Source organism: Perissodus microlepis, chromosome 10 (genome assembly GCF_051167445.1).
Source record: "Perissodus microlepis isolate ML-2025 ecotype Zambia chromosome 10, ASM5116744v1, whole genome shotgun sequence".
NCBI lineage: Eukaryota > Metazoa > Chordata > Actinopteri > Cichliformes > Cichlidae > Perissodus > Perissodus microlepis.
In genome coordinates this window covers 11431489-11452540 of record NC_140470.1, presented here as the reverse complement: position 1 = coordinate 11452540, position 21052 = coordinate 11431489, and the positions used below count along the sequence as shown (strand labels likewise).

At 40.4% G+C, this 21052-nt stretch overlaps 2 protein-coding genes across 3 annotated transcripts; one reads left to right on the top strand and one right to left on the bottom strand.

The window, feature by feature from the left end:
• The first annotated feature begins 229 nt into the window (after positions 1–229).
• Positions 230–2346, top strand: LOC146378860 (uncharacterized). Its single transcript, XM_084941962.1, has 4 exons — positions 230–1124; positions 1222–1323; positions 1618–1809; positions 1923–2346. Exons 1-4 carry the CDS (start codon positions 957–959, stop codon positions 2112–2114), a joined length of 654 nt encoding a protein of 217 aa, XP_084798088.1. The 5' UTR covers positions 230–956; the 3' UTR covers positions 2115–2346.
• Positions 2347–2494: 148 nt separating this feature from the next.
• Positions 2495–14236, bottom strand: myo1ca (myosin Ic, paralog a). 2 transcript variants are annotated; one of them, XM_084941960.1, is made up of 32 exons: positions 13663–14236; positions 10991–11149; positions 10782–10897; positions 10015–10213; positions 9761–9841; positions 9450–9629; positions 9270–9368; positions 8965–9072; positions 8797–8868; positions 8593–8712; positions 8397–8479; positions 8147–8252; positions 7974–8054; positions 7795–7886; positions 7618–7712; positions 7447–7493; positions 7225–7305; positions 7006–7111; positions 6321–6438; positions 6132–6245; positions 5934–6010; positions 5629–5697; positions 5242–5326; positions 4986–5145; positions 4789–4872; positions 4548–4641; positions 4397–4452; positions 4182–4317; positions 3293–3363; positions 3114–3211; positions 2941–3040; positions 2495–2828 (listed from the first exon to the last, which is right to left on the bottom strand). In XM_084941960.1, exons 1-32 carry the CDS (start codon positions 13678–13680, stop codon positions 2802–2804), a joined length of 3132 nt encoding a protein of 1043 aa, XP_084798086.1. In that variant the 5' UTR covers positions 13681–14236; the 3' UTR covers positions 2495–2801. The 2 variants fall into 2 exon arrangements, with proteins under 2 accessions (XP_084798086.1, XP_084798087.1); XM_084941961.1 differs by lacking the exon at positions 13663–14236 and adding an exon at positions 11877–13622.
• Between the last annotated feature and the right edge of the window lie 6816 nt (positions 14237–21052).

The window sequence follows — 21052 nt, the reverse complement described above, 5'->3', positions numbered from 1 at the left end:
CTCCAAGGTAAGCCCATGTTACACTAGTTTACAAGAGTCTGAGGGTGTTTGTGTTTTTCTGATAAATAGATATAAATATCTATATCTATATATGTATATATATAGATATGTGTGTGTGTGTGTGTGTCTGTGTATATATATATATATACATACACACACACTATATATATATATATATATATATATATATATATATATATATACATACAGATATTTTTTACTACTGAATGGCACTTTGAACTATTATGTATATACACTATAGTGTTTATGTATGCTTAATGACTGTGCTGTCTTAATGTACATTGAACTGGGAGATCAGGGAACTGTTATCCTTCCAGTTAATAAGCGACTGACTGACTCAGCATGAAGACTGTTTTGCATCGAGAGCATATGTAACAACAAAAAGAAGAAACTTTTTTTAAAAAAAAGGAAGATTTTTGTTTCTTTTTTCTGCTGATTAATTTCAACTGAGTCAGGAAACCTGAAAGGGACAAGACATACAACGCTTCTAATTACAGGATTCCTGCAGTGGCAACCACCTGCTGAAGTCAGTTTTATCTGTACTCAAGAGATTTGACTTCAGGTCTTTGCACAGACACTTTTAGGTGCAAGGCTGAAAAAGAAGAGGACATAGAAAAAAAGAGCTTCCTTTTCACAGTTTAACCATTTATTGGAATTTAAGAAAGAAAGCATATGGATGTCATGTGGCAGGGGATGACAGATGAGGCGTGGAATTTCTTAGAGAAATGTTGTTAAATTTCCCATCTGCCATATTCATTTTCTTCAGAAGTGTTACTTTCTATACATAGCAATTTTACAGGAAGTCCAAGTCAGCTTATTTTACTTAATCGTTGGGAGTTTAAGCAGCTGCGCAAACTGTTCGTTCATTAGTTTATCCCATGATGGCGCACGTGGTTGCAGATGATTTCTAACCTATAACTCTGGTCTTGTCTCCGATGTTTCAGATGACTGTTTGGAAAGCCCTCTTGCTCCTTTTTTGTATACTGGACTGCATGGAGCAATCCGCCTCATTACCAGTTGCTCAGACTAATTCCATGTATCTTAATTGCTTCAAGCACACACGGTCCACTCGAACTCGTGTGCAACAGCTGCTAGGGAAATATGTAAGTACTAAATTTAGTACTACTCCATGGTTCGACACTAGTTGTTTTTTTTTCTCAGCTACAACTTATAAGTTATTGTTTTGTGTAATATTTATAGAAGGAGCAGCAGCTGGGAAACGGGCAGTTTGAGGACAGAAGCCGACACTTGAAGGACCTGCCCTCACTTTCCACAGAATTCTATCGGTGGATTAATCTGACGGTTAGTAAGTCCCTCTGTGTTTCAAAACACTTTCATAGAAAATCATTCTCTGATTAACTTTTGGTGTTATTCTGAGAATTTCTTGTTTTGACCTTTTCCATTATGAGGAGAACAAAAAAACAAACAAAAAAAAAAATAGAAAGAAACCTGATGACTCTGTCAAAAGGTTTGCTTTTACAGAATAAAAATGCTTGTAAAAATTTGCATGGAATTCCCCTTTTTGAAACTTCAAGCACAGATGGGGTTGTGCAACGCTTCATTATGCAATCATGTGCTTGTCACTTGTGCGTTCAGGAGTGGGAACGACTGCATGCCGCTTTCTGGGACATGAAAACCTACTGGAATATGCTGGAGTGGAAGAGAATACAGCTGGAGAACGAGGAGAAAGATCAGAAGATGGTGCAGGATGCTCGGACAACTCTAACTCAGAACATCAGACACATTCAGCTGGACTTGCGGGACCTGATTAGCCAAGTTAGCACTCAGGTATCAACAGTCTTTTTACTGAAATCCACCCACATTTCATCATCCCCCTTCCCTGTGGAGGAAGTGACACCAAAAATGGTCTGATATAAGATTTGTTTTGCTTTCTCCTCTAGATGAGCTCTTTGAGAAGCTCTTGGAAAAGGCCAGCAGCTGCTTTGGTACAAACACCCCTGAACCCAGCAAGCAGGTCCAGGACAGTATGGGACAGCCGAGTGGAAGGTTACATCATCCTGAGGGATCTGGACCTTTACCTCACCAAGCTGGCAAGAGACTTTCTTTTACTGGCTACGAAAATACAGTCATGACTCAAAACTGAAAAAAAGACAACACACACACACACACACACATGCGCACAAAGTCAAAGAGAAAAAAGGAAGAGATAGTTGAACTGACTCTCAGCACTTTGATCAAACTGGAAAGATTGTGATATTTTTCATTCAAGTGTTTTTATTAACATTTCGCGAGGGGCTCTGATTATTGCGAGTCTGCTTTTTATTCCTTCTAATTTTAAGGGCTTTCTTGGGTATTTCCCAGAGTTTCTGTCTCACCTCTGACTGTAAGTTAGACATGAGCTTTCAGAACGGCGAGAACGCTTCCCAACATCCTGTTTTTCCACCCACGCCCTCGATCTAGTGGACTTTCCAAAGATATTTTGCTATTTATTGAAATATTTATTACAATGCTATTTATTTCAAAGTGGTTTATTTTAATTCTCTTGCAATATGTAATACAGTGTTTTACAGAAGACATTTTATATTTGATAAATATTTTGTATTTTTTTCAATAAAGAGTTACAGCATTTGAAATGGCGACTACTTCATGTCTTGATTTTCATCTTTGGTTATCAATAGTTAATGCAACACTGAAGATAATCTTGTTATAATGAAGATGTACAGAATATGATTCAATAAGCACTCTGTCGGGCATGTTTTGTATTCTGTGGTTTTCTCCTGTAAGCTGCAAACTGATCAGTTAGCTGGTTTTCTGTGTCTTCATGTGGCGTTGATCTGAGGGGCAGTCTGAAGAGTGAAATCAGATTGAACACAGTCAGCTATCAAATGTTTTTGGTATCAAAACACCCCTCCCCGTCTGCAGGCTCCCCACATGATATCAGAGCAGCTGCTGACTCACCACTAGCAAATGTCCTCGTCTGCCTTTGGTCACTTTCAGCTCTGCGCCCCTCACAAAATCAATTATTCCTTCCTTGCCTCGGGCCACAGTAAACTGGATGCTGCGTGCCAAGAACAGATGATAAGATGGACTGATGGTGACCACCACACAGAAGCAGTCAGTCTGAATCTTACCTGCCCGGGTTGATGTTGACGTTGCTGGTCTTGTTGGCCATCATGGCTAATTTTGTCACCAGCTCGATCGAGTGGCTGCAGTGCAGCAGCAGATCCCCCTGTGGGAGAGACAGCGGGCTTTAGAGTGGCTGCATGGTTGCTTTATTCCACACAGGCATGACTGTTGTGTCCTACTGTACCTTCTGTTTATTGTCCTCCCTTGTGATGTGAAGAACACACATCCCATCGCTGAGAGAGCTCAAAGCGATATCTGTTTCAAGAAAAAACACAAAACAAATCACTAAACGCACACTGAACACTCACAATGTGCATAATGAAATACCTAGCAGTGTTGTGGTGACCTCCTGAACCGTAACACGAAGCTATTGCAAAAGTGCCAGAAACCTTTAATGGCCACTTGAGGCTAACTCCAAAAGCAAGTTATTCCCCGTAGACTCCGATCTTAAAAGTCCCCAACTTTACAACATCTTTTACAGTCTGGTGCAAAACAGTTTTGATCTCTGTGGATAGTTTTCCCCTACGATAACAACTGTATGGGGCAAATCATTCTTAGCTGATTCATATGCACAGCGGAGTTAAGTCTGTGGCCGTTATGAGTAACAAGTGTTCCTGCAGAGGCAGCTGTAGCCAGCAGCTGCCTGCTAGACATCCCCTCTGCAGAGAATTATCTGACTCATAACGACTTCCCGTGTAAAGCCCATCCACGAATTTGTGAAGGTTTTTATTACATTGTTTTACAGCACTAATTAGAATACGTGCGTGAACTTGAACCTGTATAGTTTGCTAGCAGTAGCTGATAAGTTCACAGTCCACTTTATCATCCAGATATGGAAACTTCTGCTTGAGAGTCTCTAGAGACTGAGCTGAAGTTTCCAGAAAAAGCCGTTTAGATTTTGTGACCGCAGATGGACGTTTAAAAAAACAGAAGAAGCAGGATTTAAAACTGTAAAGATTCCTCCCTTACAAAAAATATGCATTTACAAGTGATGCATTCAAGAACATTATCTCAATCACTATCTCAATATACTACATTTGTAAAACTGTCCTCTTCTCAGGGCTGGTTTTCACCTCTCAGAGCTGTGTAGTCGATCCTCTGCTTGATTTTGGTCTTGTCCACCAACACAGCAAAGGTGTTAGTGAGGAGCAGCTGGCGAGGGCGCGGCTTGAAACCCCTTTTGTCATACTTTATGACTGAAACACCGTACTGAAAAGGACAAGGAGATGCATTACTCCAAAGCAGCATTTATTATCGCTATCAGGCTTTAAACAAAAAAAAATCCTACCTGCACTTTGTCATTGCCCAGAGTCTGGACGACTTTGAGACTGATTTGCTCACGTTCTGTATAAAGCAGTAGAAATGCTCTGTGAATTTTTTATGCTTGCCAGTGGGTGGTGGATAACAAGTGCAAAGACAATGAATACATAAACGTGTACCAAGCCTGGAGTCCAAAAACAGCTTTGAAACACTCTCAGGGTAGCTGTCTTTCTGATCCTTGAAGATCTCACTGGCTACAACCTTCTGCATCATCTAGAGGACAAACAAAAATCAAGTGAGATTTAAATAAAAATTAAAACAAAACAACTAAATGAAAGCCAGTCAGCTGCAATCTGACCATCTTGCAGGAAAAAAACAACAACAAGATAACAGGTAGACCATCTTCTGTTATCAGTGTACCTGCTTCTTCCATTCGGGCTGGACTCTCCAACAATACTTTGTGACCATGTTCCGCATGTGCAGCCTCTGCAGGTGCTCCGATGCCTGTAGGAGACCATAGAATTAACAATGCAGACTATCTATTCAAATATCATATTATCTGTGTGCAATGATCTTAGACAGCAGGGGGACTCAATTTGAATGTGGGGTTTTTGCACCTCAACGAGGGACGGAGGAGGTGTCGGCCAGGATTTGTCCAAAGCACTCTTGGGCAGGTTTTTGCGTAGATTTTTCAGGAAGGAGTAACGAACATGATCCAGGAAATAGTCATTCTCAGGACCGTATTCCCCATGACGGTAGATGAAGCCTTTAATGAACCTGGAAAAAAAATGCAAAAATCATGATGGAAATTATTATATTTTGCAAAATACAGCACCAAAAACTAGACGCCAAAAAAAAGTTTCATTCAAGCACCTGCGAATTAAGTCAGCAGCCTGGCGACGCCTTTTAGCTCTCCTGCGTGCTTTCATCCCTCGCCACCCCGACTGGATCACTATCACTATATATATATATATACACACATGCACGTATGAACACCAAGACAGCTCTTATACTCAGCCAAAGAGAACACCCCAACGTTAGTGCAGCAGACATATAAAGTCAGTTTAGACCCACAAAGGAATGCTGGGAAAATGAAACAAAGCTGTAATGCAGATTTATGCATTTGTACCAAGCAGGTAGGTCCAATGTAACAATACGATACAAACACATTAAACACTTGTATATTCTCATTTTAGGGGCCATTCTTTAAGGAGAAAGGTGGCAAAGTATGAGAGCGCCAACAGCTGGAGGTGGTCTGACCTGCACGTCTGATGCGCTGGTACTTGGCCCTCTCTCTGTAGCCTCTCCATGATGTCTGCAGGGTCAGTGCTGAAACATGAGGAATATAGTTTTACTGCGTACCTTATGATTGTGTTTAAAATGTGTTCATTTTGATGATTAAAGTCAGGAGCTGTTTCACTAAAACCTCCCAAAAAGCTGAAGCTTCACATCTTTGACACTCTAAACTCATTAGAAGTGTGTTTCATGAATATTTGCATCACTACCTTATATTTTATTTCAGTTGTGATGCCCTCAGTTTGATAATCCTTGCTATTGCTGCTTACCTATCTCTGGCTTTTTCGCTTCTAGAGCATCTTCAGTATTGAAAAGAGTTTTTGGAAAACGGATGAAGATTTTTGATCTGCAGAAAGCAGCCAAAAAAAAATAAATTGTGATCAACACAAAATCAGTGTGCCTTTCAATGGACACTTATTACAATTAAGTGTGATTAAATGCCTTGCATACAACATTAAACAAGTTACCTCCCCAGTTTGTACTCTTCATCTTTGTATCCCAGGTGCTTAACCAGTGTCAAAACTCCATCTGCGAGTCTGCCATGCCAGTTGGGCCACGTCTCAGGACACAGGGGCTTATACCTAAGAGCATTTATGAACGGTTACAATAAAAGAAGAATGAACATAAAGTAAACAGCCACTGCAACTGTGAACTACCGCTGCAGGAAGGCTTCAAAGCGCCGACGATATGCAAAGCCAGCTCTCCTGACCCTCAGGTTTTCCATCAGACCCAGGTACTTCACCTGATGTCGAACCAGAACTTCATCAAACCTTCCTGCGGGGACAGAAACGGTATTTATTAGTAACAAAGAAATATTTCTGGCCAATGATATGAAACACAATCCACACAGCAGGATAAGCTTCATTACATACATTAAGAAGCTGGGGTTTTATTTATTTGAAATAAAAAGGACATTTTTATTAAAACAGTTGCAACTAAATCAAAATTCCTTTTGTTAGATTAACTTATAAACGTCTGTAATCACATGCTAGTTTGTTGTTGAATCAAACAAAACACATCTTCCCCTTTTACTATTAGAGTGTTTAAGAAGGTATTTCCTTTTCTGAGAGGTTTTGATTGAGAACGGGAAATGTAAGAAAAGAATTAGGTCAAACATAATTAGTTTATGAATCACCAACTAAACATAATTTCTAGTTCACTGCCTTGTGACAAAACTGAGAACACAGCAGCCAGTATTAGACGGGTAACCTTTATATTGTTTTTCTTGATCTGTATTTAGGATCTTCTAATAAAGCCTTTATTTGACTTTATTGACCCGGACCCTCCCTAATAAAAACGCTTATATATCCCAATTAATATGACAGGATGTGAAACATGTACCTGGCTGCTTGGCGTCATTTGGTTTGATGCAGCGCACGTAGGATGGCTCTTTAGACCTGAGGATTTCTGTAAGTTTCATCAGGCTGTTTTTGAACTGAGTGGCAGCCTAAATGATCAATAAAAGAAAATTAAATGATGTGAAATTCTCAGAGTGTATTTTCTGTTTTTTTAAATCATGCCTACAAATGATCAACATAGAGAGTGTGACTGATTTGTTACCATCTCTGGGCGTTTCTGGTCGATGACTTCCTCTCTGCGGAAGCAGTGACTTAGGATCTGGTTGTCTGACTGGCACATGACCTGAACAGAGACCAAACCACAAAACCACAAGTCAACATTAGATGCCCCCCCTCTTCCTCTTCACTCAAGCAATGGCAGGAGACAGAGTGGTTTTCAAAGGTTGCGGTGAGGCTCTACCTTGTCCCTTTTCACTATCCTCACCTCTTTCAGGTTCCTGTTCAGCAAGTCATTGTTCTTGTCGAGGAAACCTGAATGGAAGCAAAAACACGGTCATTGAGGAATAGGCTGCTTGTGAATCATCCTCTCTATGTGTTGTCTCATAACAGGAAATGTAAGTATGAATACACTATTGATCCAGCCTTAACAGTTTACCATTGACATTGTAGTTGACCTCTCCGGCATAATGCAGCAGTCTGAACTCCTCCCTGCTCATCACCCTGCGAGTCTTTCCATTTGCCAACTTGTGCCTGAAATAAACACACACATATAGATTTACTCACATATATTGTACAGTACAAGTACAAGTCTTTGATATAAGATGATGCTTACGTGACAAAATGGGGATGGCCGCCCACTGTGTCCTCCAGTTTCTCTAAAAAGGAGACATCACAAGTTTCTCCGGGCCTTAGGCATTCCTCGTCCTGTAAGTTATTCACACTATTTAATTTCTCAAAAAGGGAAAGAGAAATAAATAATCAAAGATACAAACTCAACGCTGTTTTACGCACCAGAATGGAGATGATGCCTTTGTGCTTCTCTTCTATCAGGTCACAAATGATCTTGTTGTCAAAGTATTGCACAGTTTCCCACTGCATGTGATGGGAAAGAATGTAGTTTTAGCATCGAAATTCGATATCAATAGTTGTTTCACACTGACTACGCAATTAGCAGCTGTACTCACTGCAATTCCTTCCGTCTCATATTCTTCCTGCTCAGATCTGAGGGTCAGCTCTATAAACAGCTGCTGGAGCTTCTCATTGCAGTAGTTGATGCAGAACTGCTCAAAACTGCAGGCGGGAAACTTCTTTTACAACAGAACAAAACTACCACACGTTGCAGGGACACTGAAGGCTACTTTTGACAGCGAAACCGGTTGACGAACTGCGCTAAGAAGCAGATGACGGTGAAGAGGAAAACAATATAATCCATACCTGTTGTGCTGCAGGACCTCAAAGCCATAGATGTCTAGAAGCCCTATAACTGAGGAACCTTTGCTGCTGTGGTAGATTTCATCCTGCACAGCATATACAGTGCACATCATTCAGACAGAGATAGAAGACAACAACGGCCTCACAATAACATGGAGGAATTTCTCTTGTTATCTTTAAGTTGTTATGAGTGCTGCACCTTAAGAGCCAGCGACTGGTTGATCTTCTCCACCAGCCACGTGAAGGTCCGGCCATACACAGCCTTGGCTAAGGCGTCACGGGCAGCCTCCGCTTGCTCAAAATTTAGCGGGGTGATCATCTGCATAAACATAAAAACAGCCCAGTAAAAACATGTGCATCGAACAACTGAAAACCTGAGGAGTGATGATGAAAAGATGATGACCTCTTCTCCCTTGGCTGTGAGCTTCTTGTGAGTGAGTGCCTCCCTAAGGGCTGAGCCATCAACACCCAGCAGCTGGAGAACAACAACACATCTTCTCTCAGTCAGGATGTTTTGTAAGATTTCTAAGCATATTTAAACATCTGTCAATACTAGCGGGATTGTACTGACCCTTGCAAGATTAGAAATCTCAGTGGTGATATAGGTTTCACCTTCCTCCCCTTCCCCAAACTGCGTGTTTCCCAGATGGAGAACACTGGCGATGATATTCAGCAATTTCTGAGGTGGGAGACAGAAAGAACAGCTGGGAACAACCTCACAGATGAACAATTTGTTTTTCAAATGCGTCGACGATGATGTAGTCTTCAGAATAGCATTATTTATAGCAAAACTGTCAGAAAAGAGCTCATTAAGGATTCCAGTGTTGCAATGATATAAAATGATTTTAACATGGTAAAACTCTGACTGTTACTGACCTGCACTTCTTCTTCTGTGAAGCCAATGACAGGAAGGGCCTTCATCACAACCTTCCAATTATTCTTGTCACTTATGGAGCTGACTCTGGGACAGTTGCCCTGAAAAAAGAAACAATTTAAAATGATGCCAAAACGAATGGCGCAGACAATTTGTAATTCTTGAAACTGCGCGACACACACCTTAACCAGATAACGGTAGTTCTGGGGGTTTCTTTCCAGGTTCAGTGTGTTGAGTTGGTCATCTTCTCCTCCATCCAGAAGCTGATAGAAGATGTGGAAGTTTCTCTCACCGTGGTTCTGGTGTACTACGCGAGATTTCTCCAGCAGGTAGTTTAAGATGTGACCACCCACCGGTGCCCCCTTGAAGAGGTTACACAAAAAGATGAGAGCTGAGAGCAACTATTAAACACAAGTTTTCTTCTAGAGTTGTTGCTTTTCGATGCTATGATGACTGATATGATGTTATCCAATATATCAGTTTTAGCGTTTACCCTAAAGTCAAACTGGACATCCATGTATTTCCCAAAGCGGCTGGAGTTGTCATTCCTTAGTGTTTTTGCATTGCCAAATGCCTTTGCAAAAAAAAAAAAAAAAAAAAAGACAGGAAATTAGAGAAAGGAAGTGAAATTAAAAGAAAGAATGCAAAATAAAATCCCACAATCCCACAAAAATCCCATATAAAAATAACAGATAAGTCAGATGCAAATACAGGCAAAACAGCTTGAAAAGCCTAACTTTTAAATACCTCCAGGACAGGGTTTGACTGTAGCAGGCGGTCACCAAGTGCAGCCATGCGATCATTAGTGGGGCAGGTGACAGCGTAGTAGAGGAGGATCTTCTTGGAGGCCTCTGTTTTACCTGCTCCACTTTCGCCTGATATGAGTATACACTGGTCTTTTCTCTCGGTCCGCATGGCCCGGTAAGTGTTGTCTGACAAGGCATAGCTGAGGAAAAAACAAAAAATGCAGGTTCAGCTACAGATCAACATGTAGGTAAAACACAGCAGTGGAATAAAGTCACACAAAAATCAGCGTAGATCCAGAAAACCCAAAGCAAATACAGAGAGGTTGTTGTTCCATCTGCAGTAGGGATCTGTTATGGGACCTCCCTGACCGTATGTAAGGGTTGTTGCAGCTGTAGGGAGCTAAAACAATTTGAATAGCAAAAGGAGATTTACGGATACGTGCAAAAAGCAAGCTCAGATCAGCCAACTTTACATAAAGCCACTTTCAGCTACTCTGTTATTCACAAATGGTTGGCACAGCGAGTAGCTCCACATGATTAATTTTATAATCACTTTATAAATAATATATAATATTTCAAAAATATCAGATTTAGTTCATAATTATCTGCTCATGTGATTTGCTTTCTTCTCATCCTGACTGAATATTTAGGGTTTTTTGAGCTGTAGTCAGACAAAAGGCAAAAACTGAAGCAACATTTCATTTTTGTTTGGTGTTTATCAAACTGAACCATTAATAAAAAACGCCTGAGGAGCCTGAAGTGACTCACATGTGAGGCGATATTTCGTAGAAGCTGACCCCTCTGTAACGATCCATCTGCTGCTTGGAGTAAATCTCTAGCTCTTTGTACGGGTTCATCGACACCAACACTGAGCCGATATACGTCTGACATCAAACACAGGGAGTAGACACCACGTTCAAGTTATGGCTTACCACATCACGGGAAATGTTTTAGAAAATATGAAGAAAAATTATTACATAAATGAGGTTTTCTCTGAAGCGCCGCCGCAGATTTTCTATGAAGGCTGCCTCGCTGTTGTAGTTTTCCAGCAAGACAAAGTCCTGCACCCCAACCCTGTCCCGGGCAGTCAGCGCACCCTCCATGACCAGACGCACTCTTCCCTCAATGTCCACCTCCTACACAGAAAAGGAGAAAAAGAATCGTTACAAACGTACATGGAATGTGAATTTCTCTTCATTCTTGAGTCACTTCCTGCCTTAAATGGCAATCGAAGACAGGTTTTTAATCTTTCTTATAAATATCTAACATAAGCAATTGCATGCTGCTGACAAGCAGGGGGCACAAAAGGACAAGTCATATTTCCAGCTTCACCCAGTAGTAAACAGGTTAATACGCAGCGCACAAGAAAACAATAATTACCACATGATTTTGATGGCACAATATTTATTTCAAAACACTTTCAAAATGCCAGGGCAAATGAATCAGGCCTAAATCCCCCCAAGCGGCGCTCTCTAAAGTTTACAGAGTGCTTCTTGACTGTGGAAACAAGTCCTGCAAGTGCACAAAGAAGAACAGTTCCACCAAGCATGCCAAGATTAAACAAAGAAGTAATTTAAGGAATCCTAATGATAAACAGACAGGATAGACTCCTCTATTTTTCGACAGAGACAGTGTATTATCATGTGTGTACACAGTACACAAAGTTTTATATCACCAGATGGGGTTTAACTAGAAAAATGTGTGTACATGTCAACCCCACTGTGAAGATAAACATCGTAGTGGAGACAGGAACGAATTACTAGCGAAGTTCTTAGATATGCCCTAAAGTCAGATATAACATACACACAACAACATGCAGCATCATGCAAAGAGATAAAAGAAATGTCAGCAGTCATTACTTACTGATGAGAAATATCCAGAAAAACACTTGAGAGTATATTAAATGCACAATATACCACAGCCAGACAAAAGGTGCTCTATGTTCGGTATCAAAGGCTCATTTAAGAAACAAGCCCTACTCTTTCACATTCATAAAATACAAGCAGTAAGTGGAACAAAGGGGTTAGACTTCCACAGGACGTTTGTTTTTCTTGAACGCAACAGCCTCTCGAGGGTCTCATTTGGCCGGCCAACGCTGCTAAAAGGTCATTATCTCTGACCACTTCATGCAGGAATATCCTTAAAAAAACAAGAGGACAACAGTGGACGACAGCCAAGAAGTGAATGCAAAGAAGTCACCGCACACTTCCACTGCAGCCCCTCCTCTCTGCTTCACCTTGTATTATTGTTTTCCCACTTGCAGGTGGGCTTCCTACAAAAAGCAATTACTGTTCAAAGTCAGATTTTCCAAAAGGATATGTCTCAAGAATTTCAGGGTCAGATTTAGGGCATGCTTTCAGTGATTTTGATGCAATTTGACATTCTACTCATTATACCCATATAAAGACAAGCAATGAGCAGTGCAGACAAAAACTTATCCTTGCAGTACTTTTAACAAAGGGAGTGCAATGATGTAGCAGGTTTTCAGTTTTCAAATGTTCTGCAACAGCTGTAATGAAAAGTGCCTGGATAACACTTGTTTTAGCGCTTAGGTTACAGTCAGTGTATGAGGTTGCAACTCATCACATTCTGTACAGTGTCACGGGGTCTGCCACATTATTGTGAAACTCAAGAGTTCATCTCAGCGTGTTCTCTCGCTGTAGATGACTGGGCCACAGTTGAAGCTCTGGGCTTTAACGGACTTGCTTTGCCTAAAGCTTTCATTTCAGCTTCCTTAGCCCTCATACCTTAAGAGTTTCTGTGCTGTGGAGTAGCTGCTGTGCTCAGAGTACCTGCGCAGTGTCCAGCTTGAATTTGTAAGGATCTTTTTCAAGTTATGTGTTTTTGCTTTCTTTCATTACAAGATTTTTGTCAACTTGATTGATCAGAAGCCTCATTCAGTACTCTTCTTTGATACCAAAATCAGAAAGATTGCTACCACTCGTGTTGGAGGTAATATGTGGTTCAGTTACGTTAAGGGCTATAGGACTGGGATGGAGATTTAACCAGAATCAAGTGTAATCCCTGTAGCTTTGTTTTCTGTGAACTGACCTGAGGCCTCCTTTTTACAGCACCTTGAGTGTGATCTAGCTGATGGTGCATGAGAGCTTAATGTAGGATTTGACTCTGAGTATCAGGGAACTTCTGTGAAATCTGCAGGTTTGTGGGTGCAGCTGCAGCTGCAGTAAGAAAGTTAACAGCAGGACTTGGCCCTAGGCCTCATGACTAAGCTCTGCAGGGCCAACTTCATTTCGGATTGTCTTCCTTATAAGGCATGCCCCACCACTCTGTCCCAGGGATAAGCAGCAGTGGTACCATGGTGGGCTCCTGACCAAAGTTGTGCCAGCAGGGATATGATGGAAAAATAGTGTTTATGTTTTTTTTTTTCTTTTATCCGGACTGCTTGAGTTAAGGCTTACACAAAACCCCAAATATACACTGACTCATACACAGGAAAAAAATTCCAAGTGACTCATTGTTCTGTTTTGCTTTTCCCCCTCTGGTGTCTCCATGGCAGAAAGAGGGAATAGGTTGATCGGATGTCGACCAGTACAGAAAATGCTTAAACATAGCCACAAGTAACCACAAATCGCGAGTAGGTGGGCTGCAATAAAAAGGAAAATAAAACAACGAGCATCATGGACCTTACCCTGGCTTGGTACCTCATCCTGTCCTGTTGTTGCTGGAAGAAGGTTGAACTGGTGGTTCCCCCTCAGGCTGGTGCTCCTCCTCCTGTCTCACAGACTTCTTAAACGCAGCTTCTCATCCACCTCTGCCCATGGGCAACACAATTAGGCAACTTTACGTCTTACCCTTCGGTCACTTTCTCTGTTTCTCTCTGCCTTGGCGTGTCTTCCGTCACGTCTTTGCGCTTCCTTGCTTGACTCTCCTGTGCACACACACTTAGGCCAAAACACAAGCGGCTCCTCTTGTTTGCACCTTCAATTCATCTTGTCCATGACAGGTCAAAGTAAATCACCGCCTCTCTGTGATTCCCTGTCCTTCCTTCTGAATTATTCTGCATGAAACAAGGGCAGGAACTACACTCACACGTCACTCTGAAAGAAAAAAAAAGTCGAGGGAAAGTATGCTGTTGGATAATGAGAAAAAAAAGAGGGCCAGAGAAAACAGAGAGCGGAGAGGGTTAGGAAAAACTTGCTAAGAGCCCCAGACTAAAAACATGTAATCACTGTGCAGCTATTAAGAAAAGAAAAAAAAACCCAGAAATCACATGATTGGCCCTTAGGACATTCTTTCCTTCCCTCCCTGTTAGTTTGCTCCCTCCCTTTTCTCCCACAAGCCGAGGCAGATTCACATGGGATGTGAATTATGGAAGTGTTTCACCAGCAAGACTGCCTGTCTCCTAGTGGCTGTCATCCACTGCTGACGAAATAACTTACACCATCATAGAAATATCACTCCGCAGATATATTAATATGAAGTGTTACATTCCCCATCTGTTTCCTTTTCCTGGCAACAACCACAACACAACACATTTTTAACTTAACACTGACTTAACATATGAGCCGTGCGCATGAATTATCAGATTCCTCTCTTATTATCCTCCCTCCTATTCAAGGCATTTTTTTTTATGTGTGTGTGCTTTCAAGGCCACATCACCTTTCTAACAGAACAGCACCCTCCTCTGGTTCCCCACTCCTCATCTTTCCTCTCACTTCACTGTAGCTCAGCCTGTTTCCATGCCACACCCACTTTCACATGCCAGCATCAAATATCCAACAGAGAGGAATCTGAATAATGCTGCCCAGATGGGAAAATCTTTTACCTTTTTTTTCCCCTTCTTACTCTCAATAGTGCTTAAAAGGAGATAAACAGTTTTGTATAAGCAGTAAACACAAATACACCAATTTTAAACCAATCAGCCTCACTTCATAATGCAGAGGTCTCCCTTACGCTATCAGAACAGCTTTGACGCTTAAGGATGTTGATATCAAACCTCAGCCTAAGCATGTGTTGTGGCTTTTGATTCTGGGAGTTGGTGGGATTCTTTGTGTCCTGTGGGTTGTGAGGTGGGGCCTCTGTGATGTGGGCTTGTTCAGCTCATCCCACAGATGAGCTGGATTAGGATGGGGAGAGTCTGGAGGCTGTGGAGTCTGTGATCTGTTCTTAAGGACTATTTGTGGTGTGATGCATTGTCCTGCTGGGGTAAGCTGCTACCACTGAGGAGTGCTATTGTCAATGGAGAGGTGTGCATGCTCTATTTAGGATCATCCACATGGATGCCAGGGCCACATGATTCCCAGCAGAACATTGCATTGTAACAAGAAGATACATTTATCCACTTCACTCATCAGTGGTTTTAACATTATGGCTGATCACTGTATGTCAGCTGGTGTGAGTATTTCTCGTGCTGCCTCCTAAAGTATACAGGAAATACTTCTTACATGAGTACACAGATTTATGCACAACATGCCCTTTGTTTACTCGGTTCTCTCACCGTACCCCCTCCAATTGTGTAGCTCTATTCACTGCAGGTCAGCTTTATATGAAGCACAAAAATAAAAGGAAGTGTGTACAATGAGCTGATAATTGATCATTAAGTTGGGTCATAAAAACCACAGCATATTCTCCTTTTGAAGTCAAACAATGTGGAAATATTCTTTATAGTTTGGTGGCTTGTAAATGATACTTCCTCTTATATGATCATTTTTTTCTCCAAATACCTCTGTGGTAAAAACCTAATTCCATTTGCAGTATTTAAGCTTACAGAAAAGTCAATTTAAAGCGTTCTTACTATACAGGCATCTGAGACATAATATGCACCAGGCTGACTGCTGGCAGCAAATATCCAAGATACCGAATGTGCAATGACATGCATATGGAAAACATGAACGCACTTTCTCAACAACATCTGCATTTTTCTGCTCCACAGACAGTATAAGTAACACTGGCAGGCTCACGCCCAGGAAACCCGCACATATACTAAAGTCAGTGATGAAGAAATTGCAGTTTCATGTCCATTCCCGCCTCCTAAGATATGTTATTTTCCAGTTGAGTTGTTTTTCAATCATTGTTCCTATCTTTGTTTAGCAGTTCCTGTAAGAGAGATTTCCTTCCTGTTTCCTGATGTTCAGGATCTTCCTTTATTAGCGCGCTTTGTGTTTGAGTGCAATGTGATAAATATTTTTCTAATTATTCATTACATCTTCTATAACTGTATATTAGCACCTTAAAATAAAGGTTAAATAATGTGTATTGATGACCTGGGCTCTAATCCTAAACTAAAATATGTTGACAAGACTGAGCTGATTGACTCAAACTAAGTTCCTCTTACAAACACACCCCTCAACGCTTCACCTCAGATGCCCCACTTCTGTCAAACTCGGTGCTAAAACACTGTAAAAATATTCTTTTAGCGTCTCAAAGGCAAGTCAAGTGAAGCACATCTCTGCCATTTTTTTTTCAGCTGTTTCCCTTTCATGCAACAACCCTCTGCCTGAGTTCAATTTCAGATAATCACATTATAAACTCAAAAAGTAATTCTGAACAGCTGACACATTATGGAAGAAATCCAGAGAGCCCAGCCTTCTTGTCACAAGCTGCCTGTCAGCTGTGGAGACCAAGATTTAATAATGTTTTTTCTCATTTTGTATTTAAGTCGCTCGGGTTTTCTGATTCAGTAGAACAATAAATCATAGAGGAATGGTGTTTTATTTGGTATGGAGGGAAAAGTGGTGTTTCTCTCTTCCCCTCTGTTGCACACACACTATGCATGAATATTATAAATTTAACTAAAACCATGAAGGAAATTCTAATATCGTTTGTTTTACCTCGCCTGGCTAACCCAGCTGTTTATTATTCCTCCGTGGGGAACCCTATCGTCCATCTGCACTGAGCTCCATCAGCACCCATCTGCTGTCCCTTTCACCTCACGCTCACCTCCGCTGCCTCTCATCCCCCAGATCTCTGTTACACGACAAAGACCGCTTTATAAATTGACCAAGGTGTAAAACTAAACCCAACCGAAGAAACAAGCTGTGGAATAACTTACAACAATCCAGAATGAACATGTAGTACTGGGTGTAGTAATCTATTTCCTTCAATGTTAGGCTTTTTCACTTTTAATAAGAAGAAAAGGCAACACGAGGATGAATTTCAGTATTTGTAGCTCGCCCTGCATGATCATTTCACCATAACAAGCATGAGTGTCTTAATATGTTAAGCCTTATTTGATGCCCTAAATTAAAGGAAGGCTTAGGGCTCTGCCTAGTGGTTGTAATATCAATTACAGTGAACAGGCTCCTCTGCTATTATTTTAAAGGGATGGATTACCATTAAATTTGGTTCCCAGAAAGTGAAACCTAATGTTTTGTTTTCTGGGAACATAAAAATACGATTCCAGGACTTTCCCTGAAGTCTACTGGCATTTAAGATCTAGCTCCATGTTTCTTCCAGCTCTGTTGAGCACAAAAACTTTCACAGAAGCGTACTAAAGTACAGTACAAGCAAACATCTAATAGATCACAGAAACACACACAGAGACATATAAATATATTGCACACAAATGTCTGTAATGTAGCATAAACAGAAATAAAGAACTATATGCTTACCTGGTCTAAGTTTTTAATCAAATAGAACAGAAACATTTTCTATCAGGCTGAACTCCAGAAGAAGTCGGGTAATAGCCACAGCCTCGGTTACTTGTGCAGCTCCAGGCGATGCTTGCAGACTACATCAAGGCTGGCTTGATTTTCTACAGCAGCGGGGACTAAATGCACTCCAGTCCAGACCTGCACAGTCTAAACAGATAGAATTACAGAAAAGCACAGGCACTCTAGACTACAAGGCTGAATCTTTTTAAAGGCTAAAATCTGTGACCAAAAGAAGACTTCTCTGCAAAGGAAATAGAAAATGTCAGGCCATTTACGGACTCTAAATCCACTAGGAGGCAGTAATGTTAAAGTTAATTGTCTGCTAAAAGTAATGAGATATGACGCAGATGACTGAAGTCAGCCTCTATCAAAGGTGGAAGAGTTGTATTGTACTTTTCCTGTAGAAATCAGACCAGCTTATGGCTTCCTGTATGAGTTTCCTTTACTATGTCGCAATTTAAATGAATTTTATGTGGTGCACTTTTGGGAAACTCAGTAATGCCAGATCATACTTTGTCCCTGTTTACTTAGTAAGTTTTCTGGGGGAAAACGAAAAAAAATAAAATAAAAAATTAAGTATCGCATCTTATTTCAAACAATTAAAAAATTCCAGGAGCCTGGTAAAGAGCTAGGGCAGCCTGAGGGCGGAGGCTGCATTAAGCAGGCCTGTGAGTTGGAAGGGCAAAACAGCTCCACCACTGCAGAGACGTGATCTGGAAGGTTAAATACACGCTATCAGTCAAACGTTTGGACACACCAATTTAATGGTTTTTCTTTAATTTTTACTACTTTCTACTTTTTAGACACATACTGAAGATATCAAATATATGAAGCAAGATATATGGAATTATGTAGCAAAGACAAAATGATAAATAACTCTAAATGTGTCTTATATTTTAGATTCCTCAAAGTAGCCACTCTTTGCTTTGTCGACAGCGCTGCAAACCCTCGGCCTTCTCTCAATAAGCTTCACGATGTAGTCACCTAAAACGGTTTTCACTTCACAGGTGGGCCTTGTCAGGGTTCATTTGTGGAATTTCTTGCCTTCTTAATGGAGTTGGGACCATCAGTTGTGTTGTGCAGACGTCAGGTTGGTACACAGCTGTCAGCCCTATTTGACAACTGTTAGAATTCATATTACGCCAAGAACCAACCAGCTAAGTAAAGAGAAGCGACAGTCCATCATTACTTCATCATTAAGAACTAAAGGTCAGTCAGTCTGAAAAACTTTGAATGTGTCCCTAAGTGCAGTCACATAAACCATCAAGCGCTACGACGAAACTGGCTCAAATGAGGGCCGTCCCAGAAAAGGAAGACCAAGAGTCACCTCTGCTGTTGAGGATAAATTTATCCGAGTCACCAGCCTCACATATTGCAAGTCACCAGAGTTCCAGTAGCCAACTCCTAGCTTCCACAGTCACCTGACCAAAACCCAATCGAGATGGTTTGGGATGGGGTGGACCGCACAGTGACAGCAAAACGGCCAACAAGTGCTCAGCATCTCTGGGAACTCCTTCAAGACTGACTACCCTTCTACCTGAAGCTCATCGAGAGAATGCCAAGAGTGTGCAAAGCAGTAAAATCAAAGCAAAGGGTGGCTATTTTAAAGAATCTATAACATAAAACATGTTTTGAGTTATTTCACACTTTTTTGTTTACCACATATTTCCATAAGTGTTTTCATAGTTTTGATGCCTTGAGTGAGAATCTACAATGTAAACAGTCATAAAAAGAAAGAAAAACCATTAAATGAGATGGTGTGGCCAAAATTTTGACCTGTAGTGTGGGTTAACACACAGATTCTGACAGAAGTCTGACTGTCAGTGACAGATATGGGCAAGCGTGTCCTGGATTGTTGGGATGGCATGGCGGTGGCAGTGGTGGGAGAAGAGCAAGGCTGGGGCGAGCCACTGGGAATCAGACAGTTATATAAAAATAATAAAAGTGTAGAAAATGATGTATAAAACATTGGACACAATTTTCAGGCTCATGCCCTGCATCCTATTACAGATTTATTACATGTAAAGTACAACTGCACATGAATTAAACATAATCTTGTGCTGGGTAAATGCTCTGCAAAAAAAAAATGTTTTATGAGCCTTTACTCAAGTTAAATTTACACCCCGTTTAAGCAACTTAAGAGTACACAAGTTGTACATTCAAAATAAGGTACCTAAATAAAATGTCCTCATTATGTAGAGACTGGGACTTCTCAGAATTACAATTAGGCCATTATTTTATTGGATAATTGCAGCTGTGGAAGACTTTAATCACTCGTATACTGCTGTGTCATTAGATGTATACAATTCCATTTATTTTAAAGCTGACTTATTATGTTGCAGATAAATAACAAACATGCATGCAAAAAAAAGTAGAACTGGAAGAGAAAAATACACAGTACATTAAACCTGCACTTTAATGAAGTTATGTTCCTACTGGTCCAATCCATGCTATTCATGCTTTAATCTTACAGTTGGGCACTGTAAGATTAACAGTACTCTAGTTCAGTGGCTCAGGAGAATGTGCTGAATCTTACATGAACATTCATAACCGCACATATAACAATGAGACAACAGTGTGTGACACAAGAAAACCTTTCCACAGCTACTGTGAAAGTCAGCGCACATTGGTTTTATTACTGTTTTATATTTTTTCACTGGTTTGATTGTGATTTTATTTAGAATTTTTACTTTCAGTTCTGCTTACTTTTGGTTAGTTTCCAGTGTGTTTGCTAGTTTCAGTTCAGCTTTTATTTTTCAATAATATTCATTTTCGTTCTGAGTATAATTCATTTCACTGACAGCTTAAGTTGCAATATAATTATAATGTGGGTATTAATTTTTCAGGGGAAAGTTTTAAGGTCAGAATAGATATTGCAATATAAACACAATGCCACATTATAAAGATTAAGGGAAAGTAAAAAACAAACAAGCATAAACACACTGAAAAAAACTCAAACTAAAGGCATTTCCTCTATATTTTATTCCAATTCGTTTTGTGAGTATAGACAATCAACTCAGTTGGTTCTGTAGCTTTTATTTTTACTTCATTTCCTATAACTAAACTTTTTTGCCACCATATGCAATGTTTGTTTAATGCCTAGCCTAACTTCTTAAAACTTGTCCATAACACCAACAACAGCAAAACATTAAAAAAACAACAACATAGGATATAAAAGTTAAGCTAAAAGTGAAACATTTAAAGTTAAAACGCGTGCATTTTGAAATGGGTATAAAGATAAACAACTGTAAATGTTAGTTTTTCCAGCAACTTTGCTTTACTTTGACATCTGAACTCATACAAAATATATATGTTTTGAAAACTAACCATAAGTAATTTACTTTTAGGTCTATATAGTTCAAACTTTTCACTTAAGAGTGGTTTATCCTTACTAAAAAGCACACTGTCAATCTGCATGCTAGCCAA